General features: G+C 38.6%; 3 protein-coding genes across 8 annotated transcripts in view; 2 read left to right on the top strand and 1 right to left on the bottom strand.

The window, feature by feature from the left end:
• The window catches only part of P2RY14 (purinergic receptor P2Y14), a 49,796-nt gene extending 38,132 nt beyond the window's left edge, over window positions 1-11,664 (top strand). For all 3 annotated transcript variants that reach the window (XM_081827823.1, XM_006746662.3, XM_031017454.2), the window contains exons 2-3: window positions 6,911-7,018; window positions 9,719-11,664. In XM_081827823.1, the coding sequence (XP_081683949.1) occupies window positions 9,742-10,764 (1,023 nt within the window). In that variant the 5' untranslated portion in view covers window positions 6,911-7,018; window positions 9,719-9,741 and the 3' untranslated portion in view covers window positions 10,765-11,664. The remainder of the gene's footprint in view (window positions 1-6,910; window positions 7,019-9,718) is intronic.
• Window positions 1-26,889, bottom strand: part of MED12L (mediator complex subunit 12L) — a 322,844-nt gene that overhangs the window by 191,201 nt on the left and 104,754 nt on the right. The window lies entirely within an intron of this gene.
• On the top strand, window positions 21,072-26,734 carry GPR171 (G protein-coupled receptor 171). Of its 2 annotated transcripts, none has more exons than XM_031017453.2 (2): window positions 21,072-21,202; window positions 25,262-26,734. In XM_031017453.2, exon 2 carries the CDS (start codon window positions 25,285-25,287, stop codon window positions 26,242-26,244), a length of 960 nt encoding a protein of 319 aa, XP_030873313.1. In that variant the 5' UTR covers window positions 21,072-21,202; window positions 25,262-25,284; the 3' UTR covers window positions 26,245-26,734. The 2 variants fall into 2 exon arrangements, with proteins under 2 accessions (XP_030873313.1, XP_030873312.1); XM_031017452.2 differs by having other exon boundaries at window positions 25,233-26,733.

Raw genomic sequence — 26,889 nt, 5'->3', positions numbered from 1 at the left:
AGAATAACCATACCATTAACACACCTAGAAAGATTAATTCAATAATACTGTCTAACAGCCTTTATTCAGATTTACACAACTGTCCCAAAACAATTCCTATAACTCTATCCCCTACGTTCCCCCCAATCACCAATCACATTCACACATTATGTTACTTCTCTTTGGCCTCTTTTGATCTAGAATCGCTTCCTCCCACCCCATCACATATGTTCACTTTTCATGACATTGATTTTTTTTTTTTTTTGAGTCTAGGATGGTTGTTTTACAGAATGATCCAAATTCTGAATCTGCCCAATTATTCATCCACGATTAGCTTTTTGACAAGGTATGTTGTATACATCTAATTGAATAGTATCTAGAGGCACAAAATGTCAAGTTATCCTATTTGGGGTAAGTTTGATCATTCAGTGTCTGCCAGATATCCCTGCTGAAAAGGTACCATTTGTTCTTTGGTATTCTAAATGACTAGAGAGTGATACTTGTAGACTGAACTATCCTGTTCTCCCACAACCTTTCACCAACTGGCTTTTCACACCCACTGAAGACTGCTGCCTCATCAGTTATTACACTGAGGTTGCAAAATGGTGACTTGCTAATTCTATCACTCATTCTACATTTTCTAGCTGGTATTCTATAAAGAAGAGCTTCCCCCTTGTCTGCATCCTCCCTTTTTTAATCCCTATTCTTGTTTTTGGTTTGTTTTTTTGTTTTGTTTTGCTTTATTTTAGAGGGAGAGACATGGAGGGGGAAGGGGGGGAAGGGAGAGGGACAGAGAAACTCAAGCAGACTCCTTGCTGAGTGCAGAGCCCAATGTGGGGCTCAATCTCACGACCCTGAGATCACGACCTGAGCTGAAAACCAAGAGTCGACGCTTAACCAACTGTGCCACCCAGGCGCCCCAATCCTTATTCTTAATATTACATCCCTATTCTTAAGATCACTATCAACTCCTGAATTTGGTTTATTTTTCAAAGTACTTTAATCTCTTATAGTCATTCTTGTTGATATCCAAATTGTCAAATTCAGAAGGGCCTCCAAGGCAGCTCCCATGTCCTTTTTCTACATTTCCTCATTGCGCTGACCACTTCCCTTGCTTTCCGCCCACATGGTTTATCTCAACTCACCTTGTACTTTCCCTGTGCCTTATTAAAATCAGTCATTTCTCCAAGAAGCCCTGGTTCCTTTTAGTGGGCAGGAATATTTAGAAACAAGATGAGCTCACTGATACTGGCGATCAGTATTTCTCCATCTAAAGAAGGTTTTTACCTTTGTTATTTAAAGATGGAAAAGGCTTGAGCAACTTTATAGCTATTGGGCTGTCATGACTTTTAGACCTATGCATTTTTACCCTATCTTATTAAGGACTTGTGCAGGTTTATACCCTGCAAGCAAATCACTTCTAGGCAGAGAGAGATACTGAAAATATAAAAGGAAAGCAATAAAGTATAAAGATTAGAAGGAAGTCCAGAGTAGGCTGCCAAAAAAACATGCATGGAGTAAAACCAAACCAGTCCAGGTCCAAGCAAGCCATGTGCATAAAACTACAATGGGACACTCGTTACCTGGTTATTATCAGATTTCTCACATATAGACATTACAGCTGAGGCAACAGTGAAATGCCATCTAATAGCTCCCATGGAGCATGGCAAGACAGAAGATGATTTTCTTAGAACGTACTTGACTGACTCATATGCAAATCCATTGTAAAAGTGAAATAATCACAAATGGAATGGGTCTAAAAAAGACACATACACTCAACAATGGATCCCAACCTGTGGACCTAGGGCTCACAAAAAGGAAAGGTCTTTTGTTTCACATATACTCTGAGCACCACCTTTAAGATGCACAAAATGGCATCTTTCACATTTAAGTTCTACTAATTTTGAAATGAATATAGTTGCTTCATTATCACATGTTGTGTTTAATAGAATACGAATTCATTTACAGAACTGGCTAATTCAAGTGATTGTCACAATATATTTTATAAAAATCAAAGGTTACTGATTCTTCCAACATGGAGGTACATCAAATGTTAGGTTTTCAAGTGTTATGTATGAGAATAAGTTTTTTACAGCATTCCCACTCTCACCTAAAGTCCTAGGTATTTATATTCTTTTGCTTGGGCTATGTACGGCTGAATCTTGAACAAACATACAGGTGGCTGATATTTAGCTAAGTAGTTAAAAGTGTGGGTTTCCCAGAAATGAAAATCTATTCCCAACCCCATAGCAAAGGATATGCATTAGCGCCCTTAGCTCCAAGATCTGAAGATCTGAGCAATGCATGCCTAACTGAGAAATGCAAACATCTCAGTGAGGCAAAAGGAGGTCAGAGATTCATTTCCTTTCCTGGCCCAAGGGAATAGAACCCCGTATTAAAAAACAATGCTGCAGAACAGGCTGGAAAAAAAATCAGGAATCCAAGTAGCTCAGTCTAATTCCAGGCACAGAGAGGAATCAGTTCTCAAAACTGTGAAGACCAGTTTCATAGCTTTATGTCACCTTCATCAAAGACTCAGGCTTGTGTGGATTGCTGAGGAAGAGCCGGCACACACTTTGGGGCTTCACACTTCGTATTCCCAATCACTGAGGGCCACTTCCTGTGACTAGAACAGAGGGACCATCAGCAGCATAACCTTCCCCCTTTCTCCCCGACACAAGCACTTTGGGGCCAGATACCCAAGGAGGTGCAGAGCACTCAGCCAAGGGTGTACTGTGCTGCTTGTAGCCCTCATTTCACTGCAGAACATCAACCTAAAATAAACATGGGGAAGTAAGGGAAAGTGTGTGGGGGGAGCCTGACCCAGGGGAAGTCCCGGGCAGACTGAAAGTCCCAAAGACATCTGCTTATTCCATTATCAGCTGAGTCACTCCCTGAACCCACACTGTTCCCTCTGCATCACACACTGCCAGACACCAAGTATTGGATTCTTACAGGAAGGGGAACCCTATGAAGCAGCAAGAACTACCCCCTCATTTTAGAGATGTAAAACCTGAAACACAGAGGCACTTCGTAACCCAGAGCTATTAATTAAGCCATATTTCTAACCAAGGTCCACTGCATCCAACATGCATGCTTTGAATCACTATACTGCACTGTCTGCCTATTATTTCAAGAGAGCAGTAAAGAAAGCCCACTTCACATTCTGAGACCTAAGGATTTGAATGACTTACTAGCGATGAGTTACTCATTTTACAGTTAAGATTTAGCAACAGCAGAAGAGCTGACTAAATTCTCTTCATATATCAAAATGCTATCAAATACACCTACCATTAAGGGACTATTCCGTTGGTTCTCAACTCAGGAACACTTAGAAATGTCTGGACACATTTTTCTGTCGTCATAAATCATGGGGTGCTACTGGCACCTAGTGGATAGAGGCCGGGGGTGCAGCTAAAAATCTTAAAAAGCACAAGACAGCTCACCCACAAAGAGCTGGAATTTAAAAAAAAAAAAAAAAGTCAATAGTGCCAAGGCTGAAAAACCATAGGCCATGACAAAGAGCATACATGCAAAATCCTCAGTGTCGCAGATGCAGTTCCTGCTATAGAGGCTAACACCAGGTGACCATTTTCGTGGCCCCAAAGTTTGGCACCTGTGCGACCTCCCCTACCTCCATCAGCTCCCAGAATCCACTAAAACATGAAGACAGACCTCTGAGTTCTTAGATGTGCCAGTCTTGTACTTTGCTACCAGTTCTAAGTATTTTAAGGGAAGTGGTTAGAATTAATAGTAAAAACTAGATTTGGGCATTATCCGTTTATTATCCATACTAACCCACTGTCCATTATCACACATAATTGAAGAATGGCTCTATTCGTAGCAGAAATACACAAATTTATGATTCTCATGAGTTTTAGCCTGTGAATAGGGAGGCCCAAGAAGAAGGCCTGGCAGTCAAGATAGAGCTGAGCTTATGTATTGGTGGAATAAGCTCCCAGGTACCTGCAATTCAGCCTAAGAAGAGCATGCAGACATTTCTGATGTGAGAAATAACTAGCACAGCTCCTTAACCTGAACTACGTAACCACAGCATTCATCCAATTATAAGTTAAACTGAAGCATGTTTATCAGACTCTAACTGAAGGTGAAGTCAACAGGCCATAGTGGCCAGGAGTTAGGAGGATCAAGTCAGATGTAATCAAGGCCTCATGTCTTCTACAAGAGAAACTGGCTACAGGCGACAAACAGGAACAAGCAAAGCCCTCCCTGGGCCATGGAACCCCGGGAGTCCTTGGTGGCATCCAAACCATAGGCAGCAGACCTGGGTTTCCTCCAGCAGCAGCAGTCTCCACCGCTTACTAATTAGTGTCATTGTTTTAATCACCATAATGAGTGGTCCAATTATATTCCTCTCCCAGCACATCAATGCACAAGACAGAAAGCTAAGTCAAAATGAAAAGTCACAAGCACATTCATTTTTAAACACTTTCAGAAACTGGGAAAGAAAATGGAGGTTTCTCCATGCTGTGGTACCTGGAGGCTAACTGGAAAACCTGAAGGTGTGCACACCTTGCAGACCTTCAAAACCTAAGTAAAAAACAGAACATACACACTTGCAAACTCACACACACATATGTGCACCTGCCCTTTAAAAAACAACAACAACAACAAAAAGAAAACCCAACACTGGCTACGTGACTCCTAAAGACAAGATTCCAGAAACCCACAACTAACATCATACTCAATGAAGGGAAACTGAAAGCTCTTCCTCGAAGATCAGCACAAGATAAGGATGTCTGCTCTCACCACTTTTATTCAGCATAGTACTGGAAGTGTTAGAGCAATCAGACAAGAAATAAAAGACATCCAAATTGATAAGGAAGAAGTAAAACTGTCACCAATGGCAGATGACATGATGCTATAGAAAACCCTAAAGACTCCACCAAAAAATTAGAATAAATGAATTCAGTAGAGCTTCAGAGTACAAAACATACAGAAATCTGTTGTATTTCTATACACTAATAACAAAGTAGCAGAAAGAGAAATTAAGAAAACAATTTCATTTACAATTACACCAAAAAGAATAAATTACAGAGGAATAAACTTAACGGAGGAAGTTAAAGGCCTGTACTCTAAAAACTACAAAACACTGACAAAGAAAATCAAAGATGACACAAACAAATGGAAGGATATATCACACTCAAAGAATGGAATAATACTGTTAAATGTCCAGTTTACCCAAAGCAATCTACAATTCAATGCAATCCCTATCAAAATACAAATAGTACTTTTCGCAGAAGTAAAACAAAAATGCTAAAATTTGTATGGAATCTCAAAAGATCCTAGAGAGCCAAAGCAATCTTGAGAAAGATGAACAAAGCTGGAGGTAACACAATCCCAAATTTCAAGATATACTACACAAAGCTAGAATATACTTTACCACTTGTTCTCAAGTAGTTTTTTGGTTTTTTTTTTAAGATTTTATTCATTTTGACAGAGAGAGACAGCGAGAGAGGGAACACAAGCAGTGGGAGTGGGAGAGGGAGAGGGAGAAGCAGGCTTCCCGCGGAGCAGGGAGCCCAATGTGGGGCTCGAACCCAGGACCCTGGGATCATGACCCGAGCCAAAGGCAGACACCCAATGACTGAGCCACCCAGGTGCCCCCTCAAGTAGATCTCTATATTGTGATGAAATCTGTAATGGACAAACTCTAAGAAAGATTTTTGATTTCAGGGTTATCTAAGGGCAACTTATTTCCTATCTCGAGTCCCAATTATAGCAAAGAAAACCAAATTTTTAACCCTCCTCACCAAATATTTATTAAATGTCTATGTTCAGGGCTTGAAAAAGAAAAAAACTGCTACTCAAAGAGGGATCATTGGGCTAGCAGCATCAGCATCACACCCAACTCCAGACCTTTAGAATCGGAGTCTTCCCGCTAGCATGATCTCCATAATGTGATCTGCACATTAAAGTCTGAGAATGAGAAGTACTGGTTCAAAGAATTCAGAAAGGTGACAACACAGACCAAGGCTGAACCAAATCTAACCACCATTCTGCCAAATTTATGCTCTTATCAGACAATATGGCTCTCAGGAGTTCTGCCTGCAAAATCCACACATCAGTCTCATTAGACTGGTGGCCCTCAACCAGGGCAGACTGGGCCTCCCAGAGGACACTTGGCAATGTCTAATTACATTTTTGTCACCATGGGCGGGAGGTACAGGTGTTACTGGCATCTGGTAGATAGAAACCAGGGATGCTGCTAAACATCCTACAATGCAGAAAAAGCAGTCCTCCACAACAAATAATTACCTGGCCAAAAATATCAAAAGTGCAAAGGTTTTAAAAAAAAGAAAAAAAACTAAAACAAAAACACTTCCTTGATTTTCTGACTCAATATAATCAATCAACTTCAGTCATTTAATGAACTGATTTGAGCATCCATATCCCATGTGGGAAAAAATAAACCAGTAATTATGAACACTTCCCATCCAACACTCCATAGAGTGTAAGGTTCCCTCAAGAGCTCATACCAGGGCTGCCTGGGTGGCTCAGTCGGTTAAGCCTCTGCCTTCGGCTCAGGTCACGATCCCGGGGTCCTGGGATCGAGCCCCGCATGGTCGAGCCCCGAGCCAGAGCCTGGCATCGTCGGAGCCTGGCATCGTCTGGCTCCATGCTCAGCAGGGAGCTGCTTTTTCTTCTCCCCCTGCCCCTCCCCCCAGCTCCTGCTCTCACTCACTTAAATAAAATCTTAAAAAAAAAAAAAAAAAAAAAGAGTTCATACCAAATCAATAATCATCAACACTGACAACCAAGACCAATACAGTAAAACAACAAAGGTACATGTTGTAATATTTCAAAATTATACAAGCTAAATTCTAAAAATACATTGCTACCATATATACTTGTGCAATAAAAGCATTCTGGTCTTCACTTAATTCTTCATTTTTCTCCTACCACACAGGATCATTAATGAAGAAACACTATGGCCACTTCAAGATGACAAGCACACACTGGACTAAATTGTTTCACTGAAACGAAACCTTCTACCAAAAAAAGAAAAAAAATTAAGGTAATTAAAAAGACTCTCTAGTATTATCAAGAGCTTTGTTAATTTTATGAAATTTATGAATGAATACTTCTTCTTCTCCAGAGTAAGTAGAATTAAGACACTCAGAATGGTGGAAGAAGATGGTCCATATGTAAGAGAGACAGAGGTCAGTGTGTATACTTACACAAAAGATGAGTACTGAGCCTCAGGCTGACTAAGCATGTTTTTATTAAGGTGAATGTTTCTGGAGTGACCATTGCTTTGTATGGCCTGCATCAACTAAATTCTGCCTACAGAGAGCACCCAGAGGTTATATGTAATTCTCTACACTTTGAAAGCACTTAAAAGTGCCACAATCCTCAGACTTTATATTGCGCTAAGGAACAAGGGCACTCACTTTAAATTAGAATGAATCTGTGGCACTTCGCCACAGTTCTAGCTGTGCAGAAAGATTGAAAGCAATTTATCTGTTCCTATTAGACTTTAATAGCTATCTTTTGGTCTCATGAATCCCATCCCGTCATGTTCTTTAATTATGTTACCAAAAGACCCAAGTGATGGAATAAGTTAAAATATTTCATGCCATTTCATCGTCCTTTACCTGATTTGTGGGACAAGGAAGAGCCCCAGCTACGAGAAGCTAAAGACATACTCTTAAGTGTCCCTTTCTAAAAAGTTCTGCCACATATAGAAATCTTTCTTCAATGTAGTCTCAAGACTTTAGGAAGTATTGTTTACTTTCCTGAAGCTCTCACTACAGAAATTCAAGATAAACTCAAAAGTAACTACATGGTCAGGGCTGGCTCACCAGAGCACCCACTTTTTGGCTGACTGTCATCCAAAGATCCTTTCCCCCTTTGTTTTTCTTCCTTTGCCTATCTCTCATCTTTAACAGGCTGGGACAAGCTGCTTAGAAAGAGTGAACCAACCAAGAGCCTGGGACAGAAAAGGGAGAGTAGTTGGATCACATGAAGACATTCTTTGTTTTCTTTCTGATTCACTTGGTTCTTATTTTTGCATCATTGTATAAAACCAGCATCAATATGTGACTATTTCCTCCATTTATGAAATGATTTGAAGTTTTGGTTAGGACCCTACATCAGGACATTAAATCATCTCTACACTAAAGATAAGGAGAGGAGCCTGGGCAGATGTTACAAGGTCAACGTGATACAAACAGGTCTCTGTTATGATCTTATCAGGTTTTTCATCCAACACATATTCCTACATTTTGGTCTCAATATATAATTGTCCTCACTTTCCGTAGATGCCTCAAGATAGCTCCGTTTTCACACATCTCTCAATTTATCACTATAAAACGCTGCCACGCTCTGAGACACCAAGACCAAATACAGTAAAACATGTACCTAGAGGACACAATACCCTACCACAAACACCACTGCTCAAGAAAAGAAGTATTTAAGAACTTAAAAATTACTACCAGAATTGTCTTGGGCTTACTTTCAGCTCATTCCTCAAGTGGAGTGTCCCTTTAATTTGTCTCTACTGTATCTAACCAAATAACAACACAGGATTCCCTAACAAAAGAAGGTTTTGGGTAATACTTAGGACACTGTTGGCCAATAAAAATATGATGCAAAATAACGTATGTAATTTTAAATTTTCTAGTAGCCATATTCTTAAAAAAGTAAAATTACATGAAAATAATATATTTTATTTAATGAAATATTTCTAAAACATTTCGTAAGTAATCAATATTAAAAATACTGAGGTATGGGGCGCCTGGGTGGTTTAGTTGGTTAAGCGTCTGCCTTTGGATCAGGTCATAATCCCAGGATCCTGGAATCAAGCCCCACATCCACTAGGCTCATTGCTCACTGGGGAGTCTGCTTCTCCCTCTCCCTGTTTCTCCCTCTCCCTCTACCTGCTGCTCCCCCTGCTTGTGCATGCACGCTCTCGCTCTGTCAAATGAATAAAATCTTAAAAAAATAATAATAAAGTAAAAATAAAATAAAAATAAATGTAAAATAAAAATATTTTACATTTTTTAGGGGGGGTACTAAGTCTGAACTTAAGTGTGCATTTTACACTTACATCACATCTCAATCTGGACTGACCACATTATGTGCTCCTATAGCCACAGATGGTAGGTGGCTACCATATCAGAGCAGATCTAGAAAGTACTTTGCTATTTTCTGGAATTTTTAAGGTACATTTATCATTTGTATTTTCTACTTTATAAAAATAATGCAAATCAGTTTTTTAATGGGGAAAAAAAAAAGAAAAACTCCATTTTGGAAGATAGTCATAATCCCATACCAGCTACATTTGGATGTATATTTTTATAGGACACTATCCTATGTCCAAAACATATTTAAGATAGGCTTTTAAAAAGGTCAATATAAAGGTTAATACATTAAACAGAGTTCTGAATAAATGAAACAGATTCTCTGTTTTTACAGTTTTGTTACTTTTTGAGATGATATTTAAAGAGTACTTTCGGGGCACCTGGGTGACTCAGTCATTTAAGCGTCTGCCTTCGGCTCAGGTCATGATCCCAGGGTCCTGGGATCAAGCCCTGGATCGGGTTCCCTGCTCGGAAGGAAGCCTGCTTCTCCCTCTCCCACTCCCCCTGCTTATGTTCCCTCTCTCGCTATATCTCTGTCAAATAAATAAAATCTTTAAAAAAAAAAATTTTTTTTAATTCTTTATTAGACACCATAAGTGCTCTTTGAGTGACTACTTGACTTTGCTTCCCAGGCCTCACCTCCCAAAGTTACAAAATGATCAATTCCACCACCACACAGCCTCCCGAGGAGTCCTGCTCCCGGAACATCCTCATCACTCAGCAGATCATTCCTGTGCTGTACTTTGTGGTCTTCATCGCAGGGACCCTGCTCAATGGTGTATCTGGATGGATATTCTTCTACGTGGCCAGCTCCAAGAGTTTCATTGTCTATCTCAAGAACATTGTCGTTGCTGACTTTCTGATGAGCCTGACCTTCCCCTTCAAGATCCTTGCCGATTCAGGGCTTGGGCCCTGGCAGATCAATGTGTTTGTGTGCAGGGTGTCTGCTGTGCTCTTCTATGTCAATATGTATGTCAGCATCGTGTTCTTTGGGCTCATTAGCTTTGACAGATACTATAAAATTGTAAAGCCTCTCTCGACTTCTTTCATCCATTCAGTAAATTACAGCAAACTCCTGTCAGTGGTGGTCTGGATGCTCATGCTCCTTCTGGCTGTCCCCAACATTATCCTGACCAACCAGAAGGCTACTAACGGGAAGGTGGCGCATATAAAATGTGTGAAACTTAAAAATGAACTGGGACTTAAGTGGCACAAAGCATCAAACTACATCTTTGTGGGCATCTTCTGGATTGTGTTTTTTCTGTTGATCATTTTCTATACTGCTATCACAAGGAAAATCTTCAAGTCCCACCTTAAGTCCAGAAGGAATTCCACTTCGGTCAAGAAGAAATCTAGCCGCAATATATTCAGCATCATGTTTGTGTTTTTTGTCTGTTTTGTACCTTACCACATTGCCAGAATTCCCTATACGCAGAGCCAAACAGAAGCTCATTACAGCTGCCAGTCTAAAGAAATTTTGCTCTATGTAAAAGAATTCACTCTGCTACTGTCAGCTGCAAACGTATGCCTAGATCCTATTATTTATTTCTTTCTATGCCAGCCATTTAGAGAAATCTTATGTAAGAAACTGCACATCCCACTAAAAGCTCAGCATGACTCAGAAACTTCCAAAACCAAAAGAGGAAATACGACGCATGAAAGCACAGACACTCTGTGAATTCCCACCTCCTTTCAAACAAAATCCATGTACACATATTGCAATCTTCAGTTACATAAGACTAAATAAGAAACATGTCCATGCTAATAAGTATCATCTCTAGGCATTACAATCCAATTTAGTATAATGATGAAAACAAAATATAAGTTTCCCTGCTTTTTTATAACATCAGAGAAAAAAGTAACACATGCATTACTCCATTTTATTCCATCAAAGCAGAAGATTTAAATCACTAGCCTGGTCAGTTAATGTAGAAATTTAAATAGCATAAAGAAAATAGGAAGCAATCAAGGCAATTCACTGGGGCGTCTTCCTTCTCTAAATACAAGGATTAAGTTATGTGGTTTTTTTATGTTTTATATGGAGACTTATTAAGCCACTAAATGAGCCTGGAGCTCTGGTGTTAAAATATTTTTAAGTGGACTCTATTGAAGGAAGCTGGATATTGGGAAGTGTTTGCCGGCAACTTTCCCTGTTCAATGGCATTGGGAAAAAAACATGTTGACTGGGACAAAGACAAAGACATACACACATACACTGCGTGTACATACATACATCTAGGGGCAGGGGAAGGAGTTTTCTTAGAAAGCAACTGGACTTGAAAAAAAAGGAAAATCTAAGATTTACAATTATGAGTGAAAAATTACACATAAAATGAAAATTTACATATCCCATTTTCTGATAAAGCAGATGAACTTAAAATGTGCAGATATGGGATATGATTGCTGACTTGTGAGTTATCAAAACTAAATTATTTCTCTGCTATTAACTGGCTAGAAGATATCTAGGCCATCTTCCAAATGTTCTTCTCAAACATTTTGTAAGTCATGTGCATATACTTTTTTCCCTTACTATATACATATATATAATAATAGTATATAATAAAGAAATTATTTTCAATAGTGTTCAGTTTTTCTTTCTTAAAAATCAAGGTAGGTGGGGCACCTGGGTAGCTCATTTGGTTAGGCGTCTGCCTTCGACTCAGGTCATGATCCCAGGGTCCTGGGATTGAGCCCCACATCTGGCTCCCTGCTCAGTGGGGAGTCTGCTTCTCCCTCTCCACCTGCCCCTCACCCTGCTTGTGCTTTCTCTCTTTCTCTCAAATACATAAATAAAATCTTTAAAAAAAAAAAAACTTAAAAATAGAATCAAGGTAGGAAAAAATAATGCCAATATTCTTCATAGTCATGACATGGGTGGTCTCGTTATTATGCTAATTATGCATAAAGGAAGGAAGACAGTTACCTAGTGTATTAAAAATTTTTATTTGCCAGACTTTCCAAAATAAGCACCTCATATGCTCTGGGACCTCATCAGATTTTAGGAAAAACAGAAAATACACCTTAAATTGAAGAAGAACTGGGAAGGTATTTACTCTCTGTGTCCACCTTCCACCCGCATAAAAACTCCCTGCTCCCAACTCTGGGTCAAATTATCCCCTCTCAAAAAGAAACAAATCACCAACCTATGACAAATATGCTTGGCAAAACTAAGCTTGCCATATATGTTTGGTTAAATACATCTGCAAAAGAAATTGGCTGTGCTTATTCTTCACAATTCCCACTGGCCAGGACAAATGAGTAAATACTGGTGTTTTACATGACCCTCCCCCCCCCGCCACCCCGGGAGAAAATGAAAGCCATAAAGAAAATGAGGAGCACCAAATAATGTCTTCGTAACCACTGTGCTAAAGCAGATGGGTAATGTGGAAATCAAGATTTCTCAGGAAGCAACATGCAAGCCAGGTAAGAATACTGTAAAGCAACAACTGATTAACAGTTACTGCATATCAGGTCCAGAACTACAACAAAAAACATAGTAGAGCAATGGCAACAGTGGACCAATCCAGAAACTTCCCTGAGATTACCAGTACTATTTTTTTCAATTATGTTATGGACTAATTTCTGTTGCTAGTTTATAGTACAGTTTTATAATATATATTTATCTCTGAGAAAGTAAAATAACAATCATATTGTAGAAGCAGTGCTATGAAACAGTTATAAGTATTTTTAAAAATGACATAGGGGAAAGGAAAGCCACATGTTGTTAAAGTGGTTCTTCTGTGGGGATGTCCTGTCATGAAAAGATAATTTGCATGCCATTGGTATCTTGCAGAGAACTGGTGAGCAAAAGGCAGTAACAGCTCTTTACCGTTGAAGACCAACCACACCATACCAGTTCTCTCCCAACCCCTCCCCACGCAAACCTCACAGTGCGGTTTACCCAAAAGGAAACCTCCTATCACTCTGGGGGGATGACCTGATGTCAGTTATTTTTTGTATTAATATACTTTTTTCTTCTTCTTCTTGTCCGGAGTCAAAAGATACAAATAGCAGCAATGGGGTTAAGGATAGAATAGAAAGCTAATGGCATATACTTTACTAACATCATCAAGTAGAAACAAAACTCAGTATAAGGGTGTTTTCTAGATTTCTGGGTTAATCTTCTTGGTAAAGCCAATGGATCAGAATTGTTTAATTTGTAGGTGACAAAAAAAATACAACTAAAATTGGACTCCTGCAATAAAGAGATTTACTGGCTAATAGACCTAAACATCCGAAGTTGTGGGTATGGCTTAATTTAAGGGCTGACAGAGGGCCCCAGCTGATGTAACTAAAGCTGAGTTTATACCACTTTTGCAGCCACCTTCCACGGTATTAGTTTCAACTCAAAGGAAGCTGTGGGCTCTTTTTTTGTGGTAGCAAAATGAAAGAAGCACTTCTAGACCTCAGATCTTCACAGCCAGTCCTCCAGAGAATTTCTTCAGAAACCTGGGACTTGGCTCTCATTGGGTCATACCGGCTCATTTTCCATCCCAACCTGTGGCCAGTGGAATCGGACATGCTGGTTGTCAATTATGGCTGGACCCTGATATTAGAGGCAGAGTGGGCACTGTGTAGGCCCAGGGACAAGAACCAGAGAAAGTGAATTTCTCAAAGGAAAAGTCTCATTTTTACTGCTGGGGAAATAGAGTCCGGAGGCTGAGGAGATAACCAGCAGATGAGTACCGCTGGCAGTAGACAGCCTTTTTATAAACAACCATTGTGAGATTCATGCATCTCAGTGGGCAGGTTTCATGTGTAATCTTAGATGATTATGATCTTTCTTTCTTGATTCTTATCACAAAAGTTTCTTTTATTTAAAAAAAAAAAAAACTTCAGAATATTTCCATATAGGTACTGAGTCAATTACACATATCAAAATGGAATCATGGTTCGGTTAAAATGTACGAATTCCTATCAATGGGGAATTTTTAGTCATAGTCAAGAGCCACTTTTGAACACCTTTCTGTTAGATTTCTGCAGTCCACATGCTGCAAAGCAGCTACTGACTTATCATCTTCTAGCCACAGATGTGGTTTTTTTTTTTTCATTGCTGCCCCAATAAATAAACACATGGGGAAACAGTTGGCTGCAGCTAAGGGCCTGCTGGCCTCTCCTGGTGAGGCAGAAGCTCTCAACTCACTTTCGTTCCCAGCTCCCCTTGTTTTCTATTGTTTCTTACAACAATGTGTATCATGCCTTCTTTTCCACCATAGGCACCTGAGTTTATAAGCCACCCTGGGCACCCCGAGCACTTGAGGACTTGCACTACAGCTTTCTCTACAGAAGGACCTGGAAAATGTTCCCTGTTAACCAGGTACACTCCAAAGCAGTTTCAGGGCTGGCAGAAAATATAAGAAGCTATGCCATTTTTATCTCTCCCACCTGCAACAGAAGTTGGAGTACAAGCATGAAAAGAGTTATTATAAAAATAGGCCCATCTCAACAACAGTGAAATATATGAAAAGTACTTTCATTGACAATGACTACTTGCTACTTTTTGAATGTGCTCATTGCATCAGTCTGACTTCTCTCATGGTCACAGTTAAGATCTCTGTGACCCATCTCAACCCACTTCCCAAACATTACCTTCAGTGCTTTGGGGACCTGAAATACAAGATTCTGGACTCAGAGTCATCTTGCTCTACTTCCAACCACCAGATGTCACCAGCTCCAATCCACATGGTGTCAGTATGTCAGGCAAAGCCTAGAGTTAACACTACTTCCTGCTTCCCTCCCAAATCCCAGGTCACTGGTATCTGCTAAATCCTCCTCCAAAGTGCATGATAAAGTCCTAAGGGCTTACTTTCCTATCATTTCATCTCCTGACATAAAAGTCCACTGAAATGTGGCTCTCATCATCTCCATACAATACTTCACACTACTTAATATGATAATTCTTCTTCTAAACTAAAAGATTCTCTACATTTAACTAGGAGCTTTTTCAAGCTGTTAATTATTTACATTCTACTTTTTTACACCATAGCTTTCTGAAGGAACACTAGATCTCTCTGATATTTACTGACTAAAATGAGAAAGTTAATCCTCATTTTGTTTGTAAACTAACCACCACTGTCAACTCCATATTAAATTCACTTTTCTAGTTTAAAAAAAAAATGCCACTATTAAAATAAATAAAAAACTTGCAATGCCATGACCAAATGTATTTTCTTATCTGGGTGATACTATGAAAGTAGTTAGGTAAATAAAAAGGAAAATGTTATTTTTTAATAGGAAAACCAGGACTTCTATCAATGCTATTTAAAATAAGAGTTCCTTAAGTGTTTAAAAAGTTACGTTCAGAATGTCCTCGTTATTGCACAGTGAAAAAAATCATCAACAAAACCAAAGGCAATCTACTGAATGGGAGAAGATATTTGCAAACAATATAGCCAAAAAGGAATTAGTATCCAAAATATATAAAGACCTTATAAAACTTGACACTAGAAAAATAATATGATAAAAAAATGGAGGACTGAATAGACATTTTTCCAAAAACAGCCTATAAATGGCGAACAGATGCATGCTCAACATCACTCATCATCAGGGAAATGCAAATCAAAACCACAATGACATATCACCCATACCTGCCAGAATGGCTAGTGTCAAAAAGACAAGAAATAACAAGTGTTGGCAAAGACATAGAGAAAAAGGAACCCTTGTGCACTGTTGGTGGCAATGTTAATTGGTGCAGCCAAACTGTGGAAAACAGTATGGAATTTCCTTAAAAAATTAAAAATAGAGTGGCGCCTGCATGGTTCAGTCAGTTAAGCGTCCAACTCCTCCTTCTGACTCAGGTCATGATCTCAGGGTCATGAGATCAAACCCCACACAAGGTCCTCTTCCTCTAGCCCTCCCCCCATGCGTGCATGTGTGCTCGCTCTCTCTCTCAAATAAATATTTTTTAAAAATTAAAAATAGAAATACCATATGATACAGTAACTCCTGTACTGGACATTTACTAAAAGGAAATGAAAACACTAATTTGAAAAGGTATATGCACCCTATGTTTATTGCAGCATTATTTACAATAGCCAAGATAGGGAAGCAACCCAAGTGTACATCCATAGATGAATGGGTAAAGAAGTGGTGTAGATATACAATAGAATACTACTCAGCCATAGAAAAGAATGAGATCTTGCCATTTGCAACAACACGTATGGACCGAAGCAAAGTGAAATAAGTCAGACAAAAAGACAAATACCATATGACTTCACTTACATACGGAATCCAAAAAACAAATAAATACACAAATAAAAGCAGAAGTAGAATGTCCTGGTTATGATGATAAGGCACTAAGGAATATCTACTATCTAAAAGAGAAGGAATAAAATAAAAAACAATCTATGCTTTATCAAATAATGGGGTAGCACTAAAAACATAGTAAGCCAATACTCAAACTCACCTTTCTACCTGTCAAGCTGGACTCTCTCCTCAGACTTCCCTTGCCAGGACTGAAACCAAAGTCTACTCCCCTCCCAGCCCTAAATCACAGCCCCATACCATACTTCTGCAGTGGTTCCCAGTGTCCATCATCTGGGCACTTCCCATCTCATTTCAGCTCCTCATTGTTTCTCACTCAAAATGACCACACCATAATCATCCCCTACCTGGTTTCTTGTCTACTGCTTTCTCCCCTAACCCTATGGAATCCAACGCCCACAGATTTACCAAGTACTGAGCTCTCCAGGGTTATTAAAGCATCTAAGATTGACTAAAGCGATCTAAGATTTGGTCTCAGGCAGATCCTGCTCCGATACTCCAAGCACCCCGATTGCCTGAGAATCACCAAACACTTCCCACATCTCAGTCATCTGCATCATGCCCCCCATGCTGGCACCATTCCCTCGCTCCTCCGAAGCGTCTCTTCACCACACCTCAGTCAGAAGGACTGTACTTCCTGGACTCCCACCAGTTCTAACTAACAGTATCATTGCAGGTACTGCAGATTCCTTATCACCCCCTCTACACCGTAACCTTCTAAACATAACAAAAATATTCTCTAGCACGGGAGCTAAGGGGGCAGCCTGCAGTCAATAAACATTTGTTAGAATTTTGCTTAAGTACGTGATCAAAAAACAAAGACTCACATGGCAAGGGATAGGGAGAATTTCTCCAGAGAACCTTCTCCTAGAAGGTAACAACAGAGTTCGTAAAATGTATTCTGAGCTTTGAAAATGTGTTACTCACAACCTCTTAAGAAAAGGACCACAACTACTCAAGGGGGGAGAAAATGAACCTCAGTGACTAAAAAGAAAGAAAATAACCTTTAAAAGTTCTTTCTTAGGGATTTCCCTTATTAATTATTTCATATCCATCAATCAAATAGCACACAACTGAAAGGTAAAATGAACTGTATGTTGACCCAATAACACTGTACAATCAATAAAAAGAATCAAAAGGACAGGCTAGGGGAATGAATATACTCAGCCACTCATAATCAAGTTCACATTCCAAGAATATGTAAAACACTTTTGCCTTCAAAATATTTCCAACTTTTTACTCTGTTTCATTAAAAAGGGAAAACCGCGATAGCATTTAAGTAATGCAGAAACACCAACATCTTGGAAGCTCTGTGTCTGTCTATGCCTCACTTAAAAAGTACTCTTATCTAATCACATCTGTCACTCTCAGATTTGAAGCTACCAATCTCAGTGAGAGTCAGGGAAAAAAGTCTTTGGACTACTCCAGGTGGGAAAGGTGATTATGTGGTTTAAAAAATTTTTCAAAATGTGAACCTAAAGCACAGTGGCTCGAGAGAAGGCAGACAGAGAGCCACACACACATTGCTAGAGAAATGTCTTGATCACCAGCATTCCTTAACCAAGGAACAGCCCCCTACCCAAAGATCATAAAAAAAGCTTCAGGATGCAAACTATTTTGAGTTGAGAGCATCCTGAGTTGCAAACTCCGTGAGTGGAGTGGGCACAGTAGCATACCGTTCCCACTGCTCAGTGGTACTGGAATTCAAACTAAGGGGGTGGGGGGGCAACAGAGCAGGGGGCGGCTGGATGGACCTGCTGGCCTCCTTTGTAACCACCGTTTCTGCCCAACCCTTTCATTTTAAGAAGCATAATGAAGTACTAGGTCACTGGAGTCTGTGCAGCTCTGGACAAGGCCTTAGTTTCCCCATCTGTGGGCTTTCCTAACAGATCATGAATTTCCTTAAAGAAAATCAGTTCACAGACCCGTGTCTGGCTGTGGCAGTGGCTACCTACTCCAATATTCATTTTCCCATTCCCTATTAGCTCCAAAGGACTACTATGCTCTGTTTAAAAAACAAATTTTAAGAATGTTAAGCATTAAGAACGACACTTCTACTGAAATACTGTTTGGTATTTGTGTTCAATAAAATCAAAAGCATGATTTGTGTGCATGGGGGAGTTAACTACAATAAGATTTTCTCTGTCAATTCATGGGGCAATTTTGCTTTTTCAGTTTTTATTTAAAACAAACAAAATATCCATTAAAGTAACTAGTATGTCATTTCTTAAAAAGTATTACCATGACCAAGGTCAGGGAAAAATAAATTCACCTCACTTCTTCCCACTTGGGTTTCTAAAATACTGGGTTAGTGATGACATGTAATTTCCCAGAACACTAACAAAATACACTCTGAAAAACATTTGTTCTTAATGAAACATAAAAAAGTGACTTCCGGAAATTTCAAATGGAACTCGTGTTAAAAACAAAACAGGGATGGTAGCCCCAAAAAAGCGTATTTCCACTCTGAATAAAATTCCACAAAATATCAGATTGCCTCAAGGTCATTCTCAAAGGAAGAACATGGTTCAGTTTTACTATTAAAAGACTAGTTTCGGGGAGCCTGGGCGACTCAGTTGGTTAAGCATCTGCCTTCGGCTGGGATGGAGCCCCACCTCGGGCTCCCTGCTCAGCGGGGAGTCTGCTTCTCCCTGTCCATCTGCCGCTCCCCCCTGCTTGTGCTCTCCTGCTCTCTCTCTCTGTCAAATAAATACAAGCTTACCAAAAAAAAAAAAGACTGGTTTCTCACCATTCCAAAAAGGAAATGGAACACTGAGAACTAGGGTCCTTCAGCTCTTTTCTACCTGGCAATCCAGACACAAAAACTGTGGCCGCAGTACATTTTTAAGGATAGTTGAATATACTTCTTAATTCTGTCTGGCTAAACCCTCCGAAGTGACCAAGGAAGTAAACACATAGCCATGCCTACCATAAAAAAGAAACTATACTACAAAACACCTCTCATTCCAGTTTTTCTGCATACCATGTTAGAACAATTCACCACTCCACAGGCAGCCAGCTCCGTCTCACCAAATTCTCTCCTTCCCACCCTCTCTGTCCCCCACTGCATGGAAACCCCGAGCATCACTGCTTACTTACTTGACAATCTGCAAGGGTATCTTTTCTGAAGTGTGTTTTTCATTGAGTCCTATCCAACAACAATGCACACAAATCTTCAAGGACGGATCCTTTCCTAGCACTGTTAATAATGAGAGTTAACATTGGTTCTTAACCAAAAAGCAAATACAAAGTTTAAGATTTGGGATTTTTCGTCTAATTTGTAAGGGAATATATGTAAACAGTCTTCTTCCGCAACATGATAATAACAGCAGTAATAATTATTATTCATATTGTTACTATTACTACATGAATTTGGGAGAACACCAGAACCCGAGAAACAAATGGCCACCATCAACATAAGCATCCTTACATTGTTTTTTTTTCCCCAAAAGTTCCCTTAAACTCTCCTTAAATTCCCTTTAGCTTGACATCTCATTTAGTTTTTTGAGAGATTTTTCTTTTTAAAAGTGAATACCAAAGAGATTCATTTTGGATTCTGGAGAGGCTTATTTTTTTATTATTATTTATCTGGAAAACTAAGAATTATTAGGAGAAAAGGAGACAAAACCAAAGCACCTACCAGACCAATGAAGTAACACTAGAAATCAGACCCTAAATGACCAAGAAATGGTTTTGCACTTACAAATAAACTTTGGACCAGCAGACTTAGTACTCCAGAAAATATGGTTGAGACATGAGCTCATATCCTCTTTTATAAAAGCTACACTTATACAAGAAAGACAACCTAACAAAGCCAATCCATGACATGGATGGGATACAGTGACTTTTTATTAGGTCTCTCACCATGCTGAGCTCCATTCAGACACTCAGTAAACATGTGCTCACCACAGACAGAATGATCATTTACCCAAACAATTTAAATACACAGGACGGTCCCTTTACATACAATCTATTATTTACTAAATACCAGGCTCAATTCATTAAGCAGTTTGGGCCAAACTGACAATCGCTCATGGCAGGCCTACTCTTGTTAACTTAGAGAAACAGATCCGATATATCCTTGAAAGAAAAAATTACAACTATACAACAGCACACACAATATAACAACATTTTAAGTGGGTGTGCATACACAGAAAAATTTTAAAATCTGTGCCAAAATTTGTGCCAATTTATGTACCAAAACTGTTAACAGTAATTATCTCTGTGCATTTAATTTTCTTCTTCTGTTTATATTTCCAGATTTTTCCACAATGAAAAAAGAATAAAGATAAATAAAACAAGACTTTTACCAGACTATGTTAAATCACATCTTTTTTTTATTAATAGAGGTCTCAGCAGAACCCAAACTGCCAACAATTGTTTTAATTATAACTTCAAAAAGCTGGTGGGTGTCAGTATGTATACGTAAGAAATTTTGCTTAAAGACCTAATATATTTAACTCATAACCCCTTTCAAGGCACAAAAAGTGATGTTCTTTAAAATCGTCATGATGGAAAACATATCTTGGATGCTTTAAAAAAAAAAATGCTAGGCACTCTAATGGACCAAAAAAATCTTTCCTCTAAAAGAATATATAAACACATAAAAGAAAGCACACACAAAATTGAACCTCTTGGGGAGACTTTCATACAGTTAAACTATTTACAAACCACAGTTTCATCTACGTCAATATGCAACACTTTAAAACCACACAAAAAGGAAAGGAAATTTTTAGTACAGCCAACCTTCGTGCGATGGAGCTGCTAGTGCTCTTGCTGAGGCCAGACGGCTAACTCATGGTTCTCTGAAGACCTGCAGCGAGCCCGCTGTGGCTCAGAGAATATACCCCCAGGTAGGTCTTTTTAAGTACTTGATATATTCAAATATCTTTCCATCTAAGGGGAAGCTATGATATTCGGTGTTTAAAACATAGAAGTTGGAAATGCCAATGTGTAATAAGGTTGCTTGTAAGGGCACCAATTATTAAATTCTAAATTCTAAATAGATTCTCGCTATGAACTGCACTATAATTTTCTTCTATCTGGTGACCCCCTCCATTCCTCTCAAAAAAAAAAAAAAAAAGTTTAATTTATACAAAACTGAATACTTACTTATAGGTGAGCATAACTATTCAGTAACTCAATTTTATATTTTATAACAGAATGGATAAACACCATGTTGTAGGTCTTTACAACAGGGTGCAACAGATTTGAAATGACTTCCCTCCACAAAAATGATACAGAATTTCAAGAACATTCTACTGTGACTTTCATTTAAAAAAAAAAAAAATCTAATAAGTGTATTTATATTCTAAGCAATGGGCACTCTATCCCAAACAAAGGAGACACCTGAAATCTTGATTTTTGCCACAGCACCTCAAATTTTCACAGGCTAAATAATTGGTTGACAAAACATTTATCAAAGCACTTGGTTTTCAAATTTGTGATAGAGAACACAAAATGCTATTATAGTATAATTTAACCTCTAATCAACATACCAAAAATTTTAAATGAAGAGATTTGTTTTTCATTGCAATCTAGACTGAGGTTCATGAAAAGCAAGTGCAAGGCACTACAGGAATCTCAAGCATCATCAAATAAATAGTTATGTTGTAATTATTTTTAAATAAATTACCCATAAGTGGTATATATGGCCAGTTCTAGTTATAGATAATATTATTAATTGATGAAAACAATTTTCTAATCCTCCTCTTTACCATATATTCATTTATAAAATGAGACTTTATTGTATAATTGTATGAGCAACAGGAACACTTAAAAAAAAAAACACAGTATTAACTATTATCATATAACATTAGAAATACAAGAGCATAAGCCAAAATCCTAGCACCTGGTAAAGGAACAATGAGTTAAGGTGGGAGATGGAGACGATGATCAATTTATACCAACACTAGCTTTTGACCCAGAGAAGAAAAGGATGGTCAGAATGCCAAGGTTCAAATAAATGGTTACTATCCAAAAAACAGAGTCCTAAGAAGTCAGTGAAGCCTGGAGTAGACTTCAGACACAAAGAGCTTATTCCAGGCATTTTAAGATAGGAAGGATTTGGATATAGGAAGGATAAGGGCAGAAAGCCTAAAAATGATCAATGGGGTCAGATTCTAGCCTGTTCTTACAAGCTGGAAAACCTTGAGCAACATCCAAGTGCCAGACCCCAGTCTCCTCAACTGATCTGAGACTTGGACTAGATGCTATCAATAAAATTTCCCTCCACCCTTAAAGTCCTATGATTCCCCAAATTTTATCACAACCAAGAGTACAAAGGCAGGAAGGAGCAGTTCACAGCAGAGTAGAGATACCACCAATCTAGGGAATTAAGATAAAGACAGTAGGGATGGTTTGAAGCAACTAGGTCATGGGAACTTTGAAAGTAAGGGAGGTTTAGATTTAAAAGACAGAAACTAGGTCTGGTTTTTAAATATATATACAGTAAAAGGAAACATCAAAATACTTGAAGTCTGAGCCTCTCTCATTAGTATTTAAAGGAAAAGTTAGGAACTAATATTTTCTTTCTGCTCTTTTACATGAAAATTGCCTAGAATATAGTTCCTGCCACATAGTAAGCACTTAGTAAGGCTGGCTACTATAATAATAGTTATTATCATCACCATCACCATGATTATTACTATTACTGAGAAAGTTCTAGAGTGGTTTTGAACATAGCTTCTGAGATCAGACTGCCTGAATTGGAATCTTGGCTCTATAATTTAGCAACTATATAATCTTGGGTGTTACTTAACCTCGTTTTGCCACAGTTTTCTCATTTGTAAAGTAGGGATAATAACACCTACGTGATAGGAATGATGAGAGGTTAAATAAGTACCTGTAAAGTACTGAGCACAGTGCCAGACACAAAGTACTCAATTATTTTCATTAAGTTTAGTGCAGAATGAATTATGCATGAACCCTAAGTCCTATCTCAAGTTGGGAAAGAGGAAGGACATGTACCCTTTTAAATGACACTTTAATTTATAAAGTTTTATGTAGATCTGCCTTATTAATCTGCTTATAGTGTTTCATCCCAAGGTGTATATAGCGGATCATTAAATAATCAGGAGAATTAATAATTGATCAGAAAGGCTTCAAAAGGTTTTGTTGTTGTTGTTTCACTTTTAAGGGAGGTTTCAGAGAATGGGCTTATTTGGTCTTCTTAGCCACTATAATTAGGATTTGCTATTTTTTTAAAAAGATTTTATTTATTTATTTTTGAGAGAGAGGATGTACATGTGAACACAAGTAGGGGGAGGGGCAGAGGGAGAAGCAGACTCCCCGCTGAGGAGGGAGCCTGATGCTGGGCTCTATCCCAGGACCCTAAGATCATGACATGAGCCAAAGGCAGCCGCTCAACAGAATGAGCCACCCAGTGACCCAGATTCACAGTTTTTAAGTTGTGTATCAGGTTTTTTTTTCTGCTAAAACACAAAATCTTCTGATCTTTAAAACTAAAGGAAGGTGTTTAATATGCATGAGAAGGGTGCACACCAAGAAGCAGCACCAAAAAGATATACCTGTGGCCCTAAGAGCATTAGTGTGGACCAGGTCAAAGAGAATAAATGAAGCCCAACTGGTTTAACTTACACTTATATTCCAGATTTGGAGGGCACATGACAAGATTTTGTCATTATCAGTATCAGTCACAATGGTGCTAAGGATATGTCTTATACTTTTGGGCTTAACTGCCTCAAACCTACAGTGAAAGAAAATAAGTATTATAGTTAGATGTTTTCATACCAAGATAACTGAGCTTCTCTTTGAGAATTCTGTAACCAGTGATCATATATTCTTGTTCTAGAAGCCTTTAAAATACATTTGTGGTCAAATTTCTCAAAAACACTGACACAGAAACATCTATACAAGCACTGTTTACCAGAAATAGAAAACAAACCACACAGGTACTTTAAAATTATCCAGTAGCTGCATTTGAAAAAGCAGAAAGAAACAGGAGAAATTAATTTTAATCATATATTTAACCTAATATCAGAAATATCATTTCAACATATGCTGAATACAAAAAATATGGAGATATTTTACTAATTGTACTATTGTACAAAATAGTGCACTTTTACTAGTTGTATTATTTTTATAGTCTTTCCTAAAAAAATCTTTAAAACCTGGTGTGTATTTTGCATTTACAGCCCATGTCAATTTGGCTGTCAAAGTGGCTGTCATTTCAAGTGCTCAGTAGTCACATGCGGCCACATACTGGACATCACAGGCCTAGGTCACTAGGGAATGGAGTGAGGAAAAGGAAGGAATAAGCATCAATTCAAGCCAGATTCTAACCCTTCAATTCTTTCTGCTGAACAGAAAAATGAAATGCAATGGTGATTGTGAACACGCTCTGGTACTTGACACAATGAAGGGCCTTACCTCTAAATTTCAGGACAATTTTCTGTCCCCCGTTACCTCCCCGCTCAGCCTAGGTTCCTCCAGCATGAGGAGCTCTTGTCAATCTATGAAAACAGCAAGCCAGGAAGCCTCACTGAAACCTCCTCCAGCTCAGCCACAACCAAACCATTTTACCCTCATTTCCTCTCTGTCTGTTTCTCAGAATTTCAGTTCACTTATCTCCTCTGCAAACTACCTTCCAACCCAAGTGGTAACAAAAGAGCTATCAGAATGCAAAAGTGTGATGTCAAAAATATCCATTCTAGAAGCAAACCTATATGGGATTTCCCAAAATCATGAAATCAGACCATGGAAAACCCAGGCCTCCTCACAATCTATGATGTTTTACCAATAAAATTCTATCTAAAAATCAGAAAAATTGTGACCCAGGTGTTACGAGTACAGATGTTTTTAAAGAAAATCATTTCTAACTTTAATTACTAACCTCCCTCCCCCACCTCTTTTTTTAAACAGATTCTTTGGATTTTTTTTTTTTTTAACAGAGTCATCCTTACTTCCCCTCAAGATGACAAACAGTTCTATCTTCTGCCCAGTTTACACAGATCTGGAGCCATTCACATATTTTTTTTATTTAGTGTTCCTTGTTGGAATTATTGGAAGTGGTTTTGCAACCTGGGCTTTTATACAGAATAACACAAATCACAGGTGTGTAAGCATATACTTAATTAATTTGCTTACGGCTGATTTCCTGCTGACTCTGGCATTACCAGTAAAAATCGTTGTTGACTTGGGCGTGGCACCCTGGAAGCTGAAGATTTTCCACTGCCAAGTGACAGCCTGCCTCATCTACATTAATATGTACTTATCAATTATCTTCTTAGCATTTGTCAGCATTGATCGCTATCTTCAGTTGACACACAGCTCCAAGATTTATCGGATCCAAGAACCTGGATTTGCCAAAATGATATCGACCGTGGTGTGGCTAATGGTCCTTCTTATAACACTGCCCAACATGATGATTCCCATCAGAGACATCGAGGAGAAGCCAAATGTGGGATGCATGGAATTCAAAAGGGATTTTGGCAGAAATTGGCATTTGCTGACAAATTTCGTATGTGTGGCAATATTTTTAAATTTCTCAGCCATCATTTTAATATCTAACTGCCTTGTAATTCGACAGCTCTACAGAAACAAAGATAATGAAAATTATCCTTATGTGAAAAAAGCCCTCATCAACATCCTTTTAGTGACTACAGGCTACATCATATGTTTTGTCCCATATCACATTGTCCGAATCCCATACACCCTGAGCCAGACAGAGGTAATATCTGACTGCCCAACCAGGATTTCACTATTCAAAGCCAAAGAGGCCACACTGCTCCTTGCCGTGTCAAACCTGTGTTTTGATCCGATCTTGTACTATCACCTCTCAAAAGCATTCCGCTTAACAGTCACCAAGACTTTTGCTTCACGTAAGGAGACCAAGGCTCCAAAAGAAAAATCAAATGGTGAAAACAGTGCATAAAACATGGGATTTCCCATGCTATCACTTCCTGCCTCAGTGGGAAAGAGAGCAAAGAGCCTAAGTAAAAACGACAGCTAGCATATGTGGCCTGGTTTACTGAGAAACTGTTTCCAAATGTAAGCCAAGCAGTACTCTTGTGGTTGTTAATGATCCTTAACCCAAATATTTGTACAAAAAAACTAAAAGATGCTGTTGAACCAACGTAAAACCTTGCATTATCCTTGAAATCTCAAGGAGTTTTATGACAGACTCAGAGGCATTCGTGAGGTATTCATTTAAATACAGGGAACTGACTTCTTGATAGAAATATGCAACACAATTTAAATAAAACCATTTAGATCATACCAAAAAAAGTCCAGCTGATTTTTACATGAAACCACCTGTGCCTGATTTATTTTTAATCCATCATTTTAAAGATGGTAAACTTTTGGTTTACTACTCTGATTTTTAATATCTAATTGTTTTGTAAGGTTATAAATAAAGACTTTCTACCCTAAGTAATGACAAATTCAGTGATTCCTTATTTTGTAGTAACATGAAATAGACCCTACAACATTTTCAAGCAAGTTGTTAAACTACACTGACTGCTTGAAAGTACTGTTTCGGAACTAAAAACTCACATCAAAGATATGGAAAAACAGCACT

This window comes from Leptonychotes weddellii, chromosome 1 (genome assembly GCF_054177405.1).
Source record: "Leptonychotes weddellii isolate Sample4059 chromosome 1, ASM5417740v2, whole genome shotgun sequence".
NCBI lineage: Eukaryota > Metazoa > Chordata > Mammalia > Carnivora > Phocidae > Leptonychotes > Leptonychotes weddellii.
This window is presented reverse-complemented; position numbering and strand designations above follow the sequence as displayed.

Bases quoted from the DNA above. Each gene is read 5' to 3' on its own strand.
- GPR171 (XM_031017453.2), top strand. From the start codon at position 25,285: ATGACAAACAGTTCTATCTTCTGCCCAGTTTACACAGATCTGGAGCCA.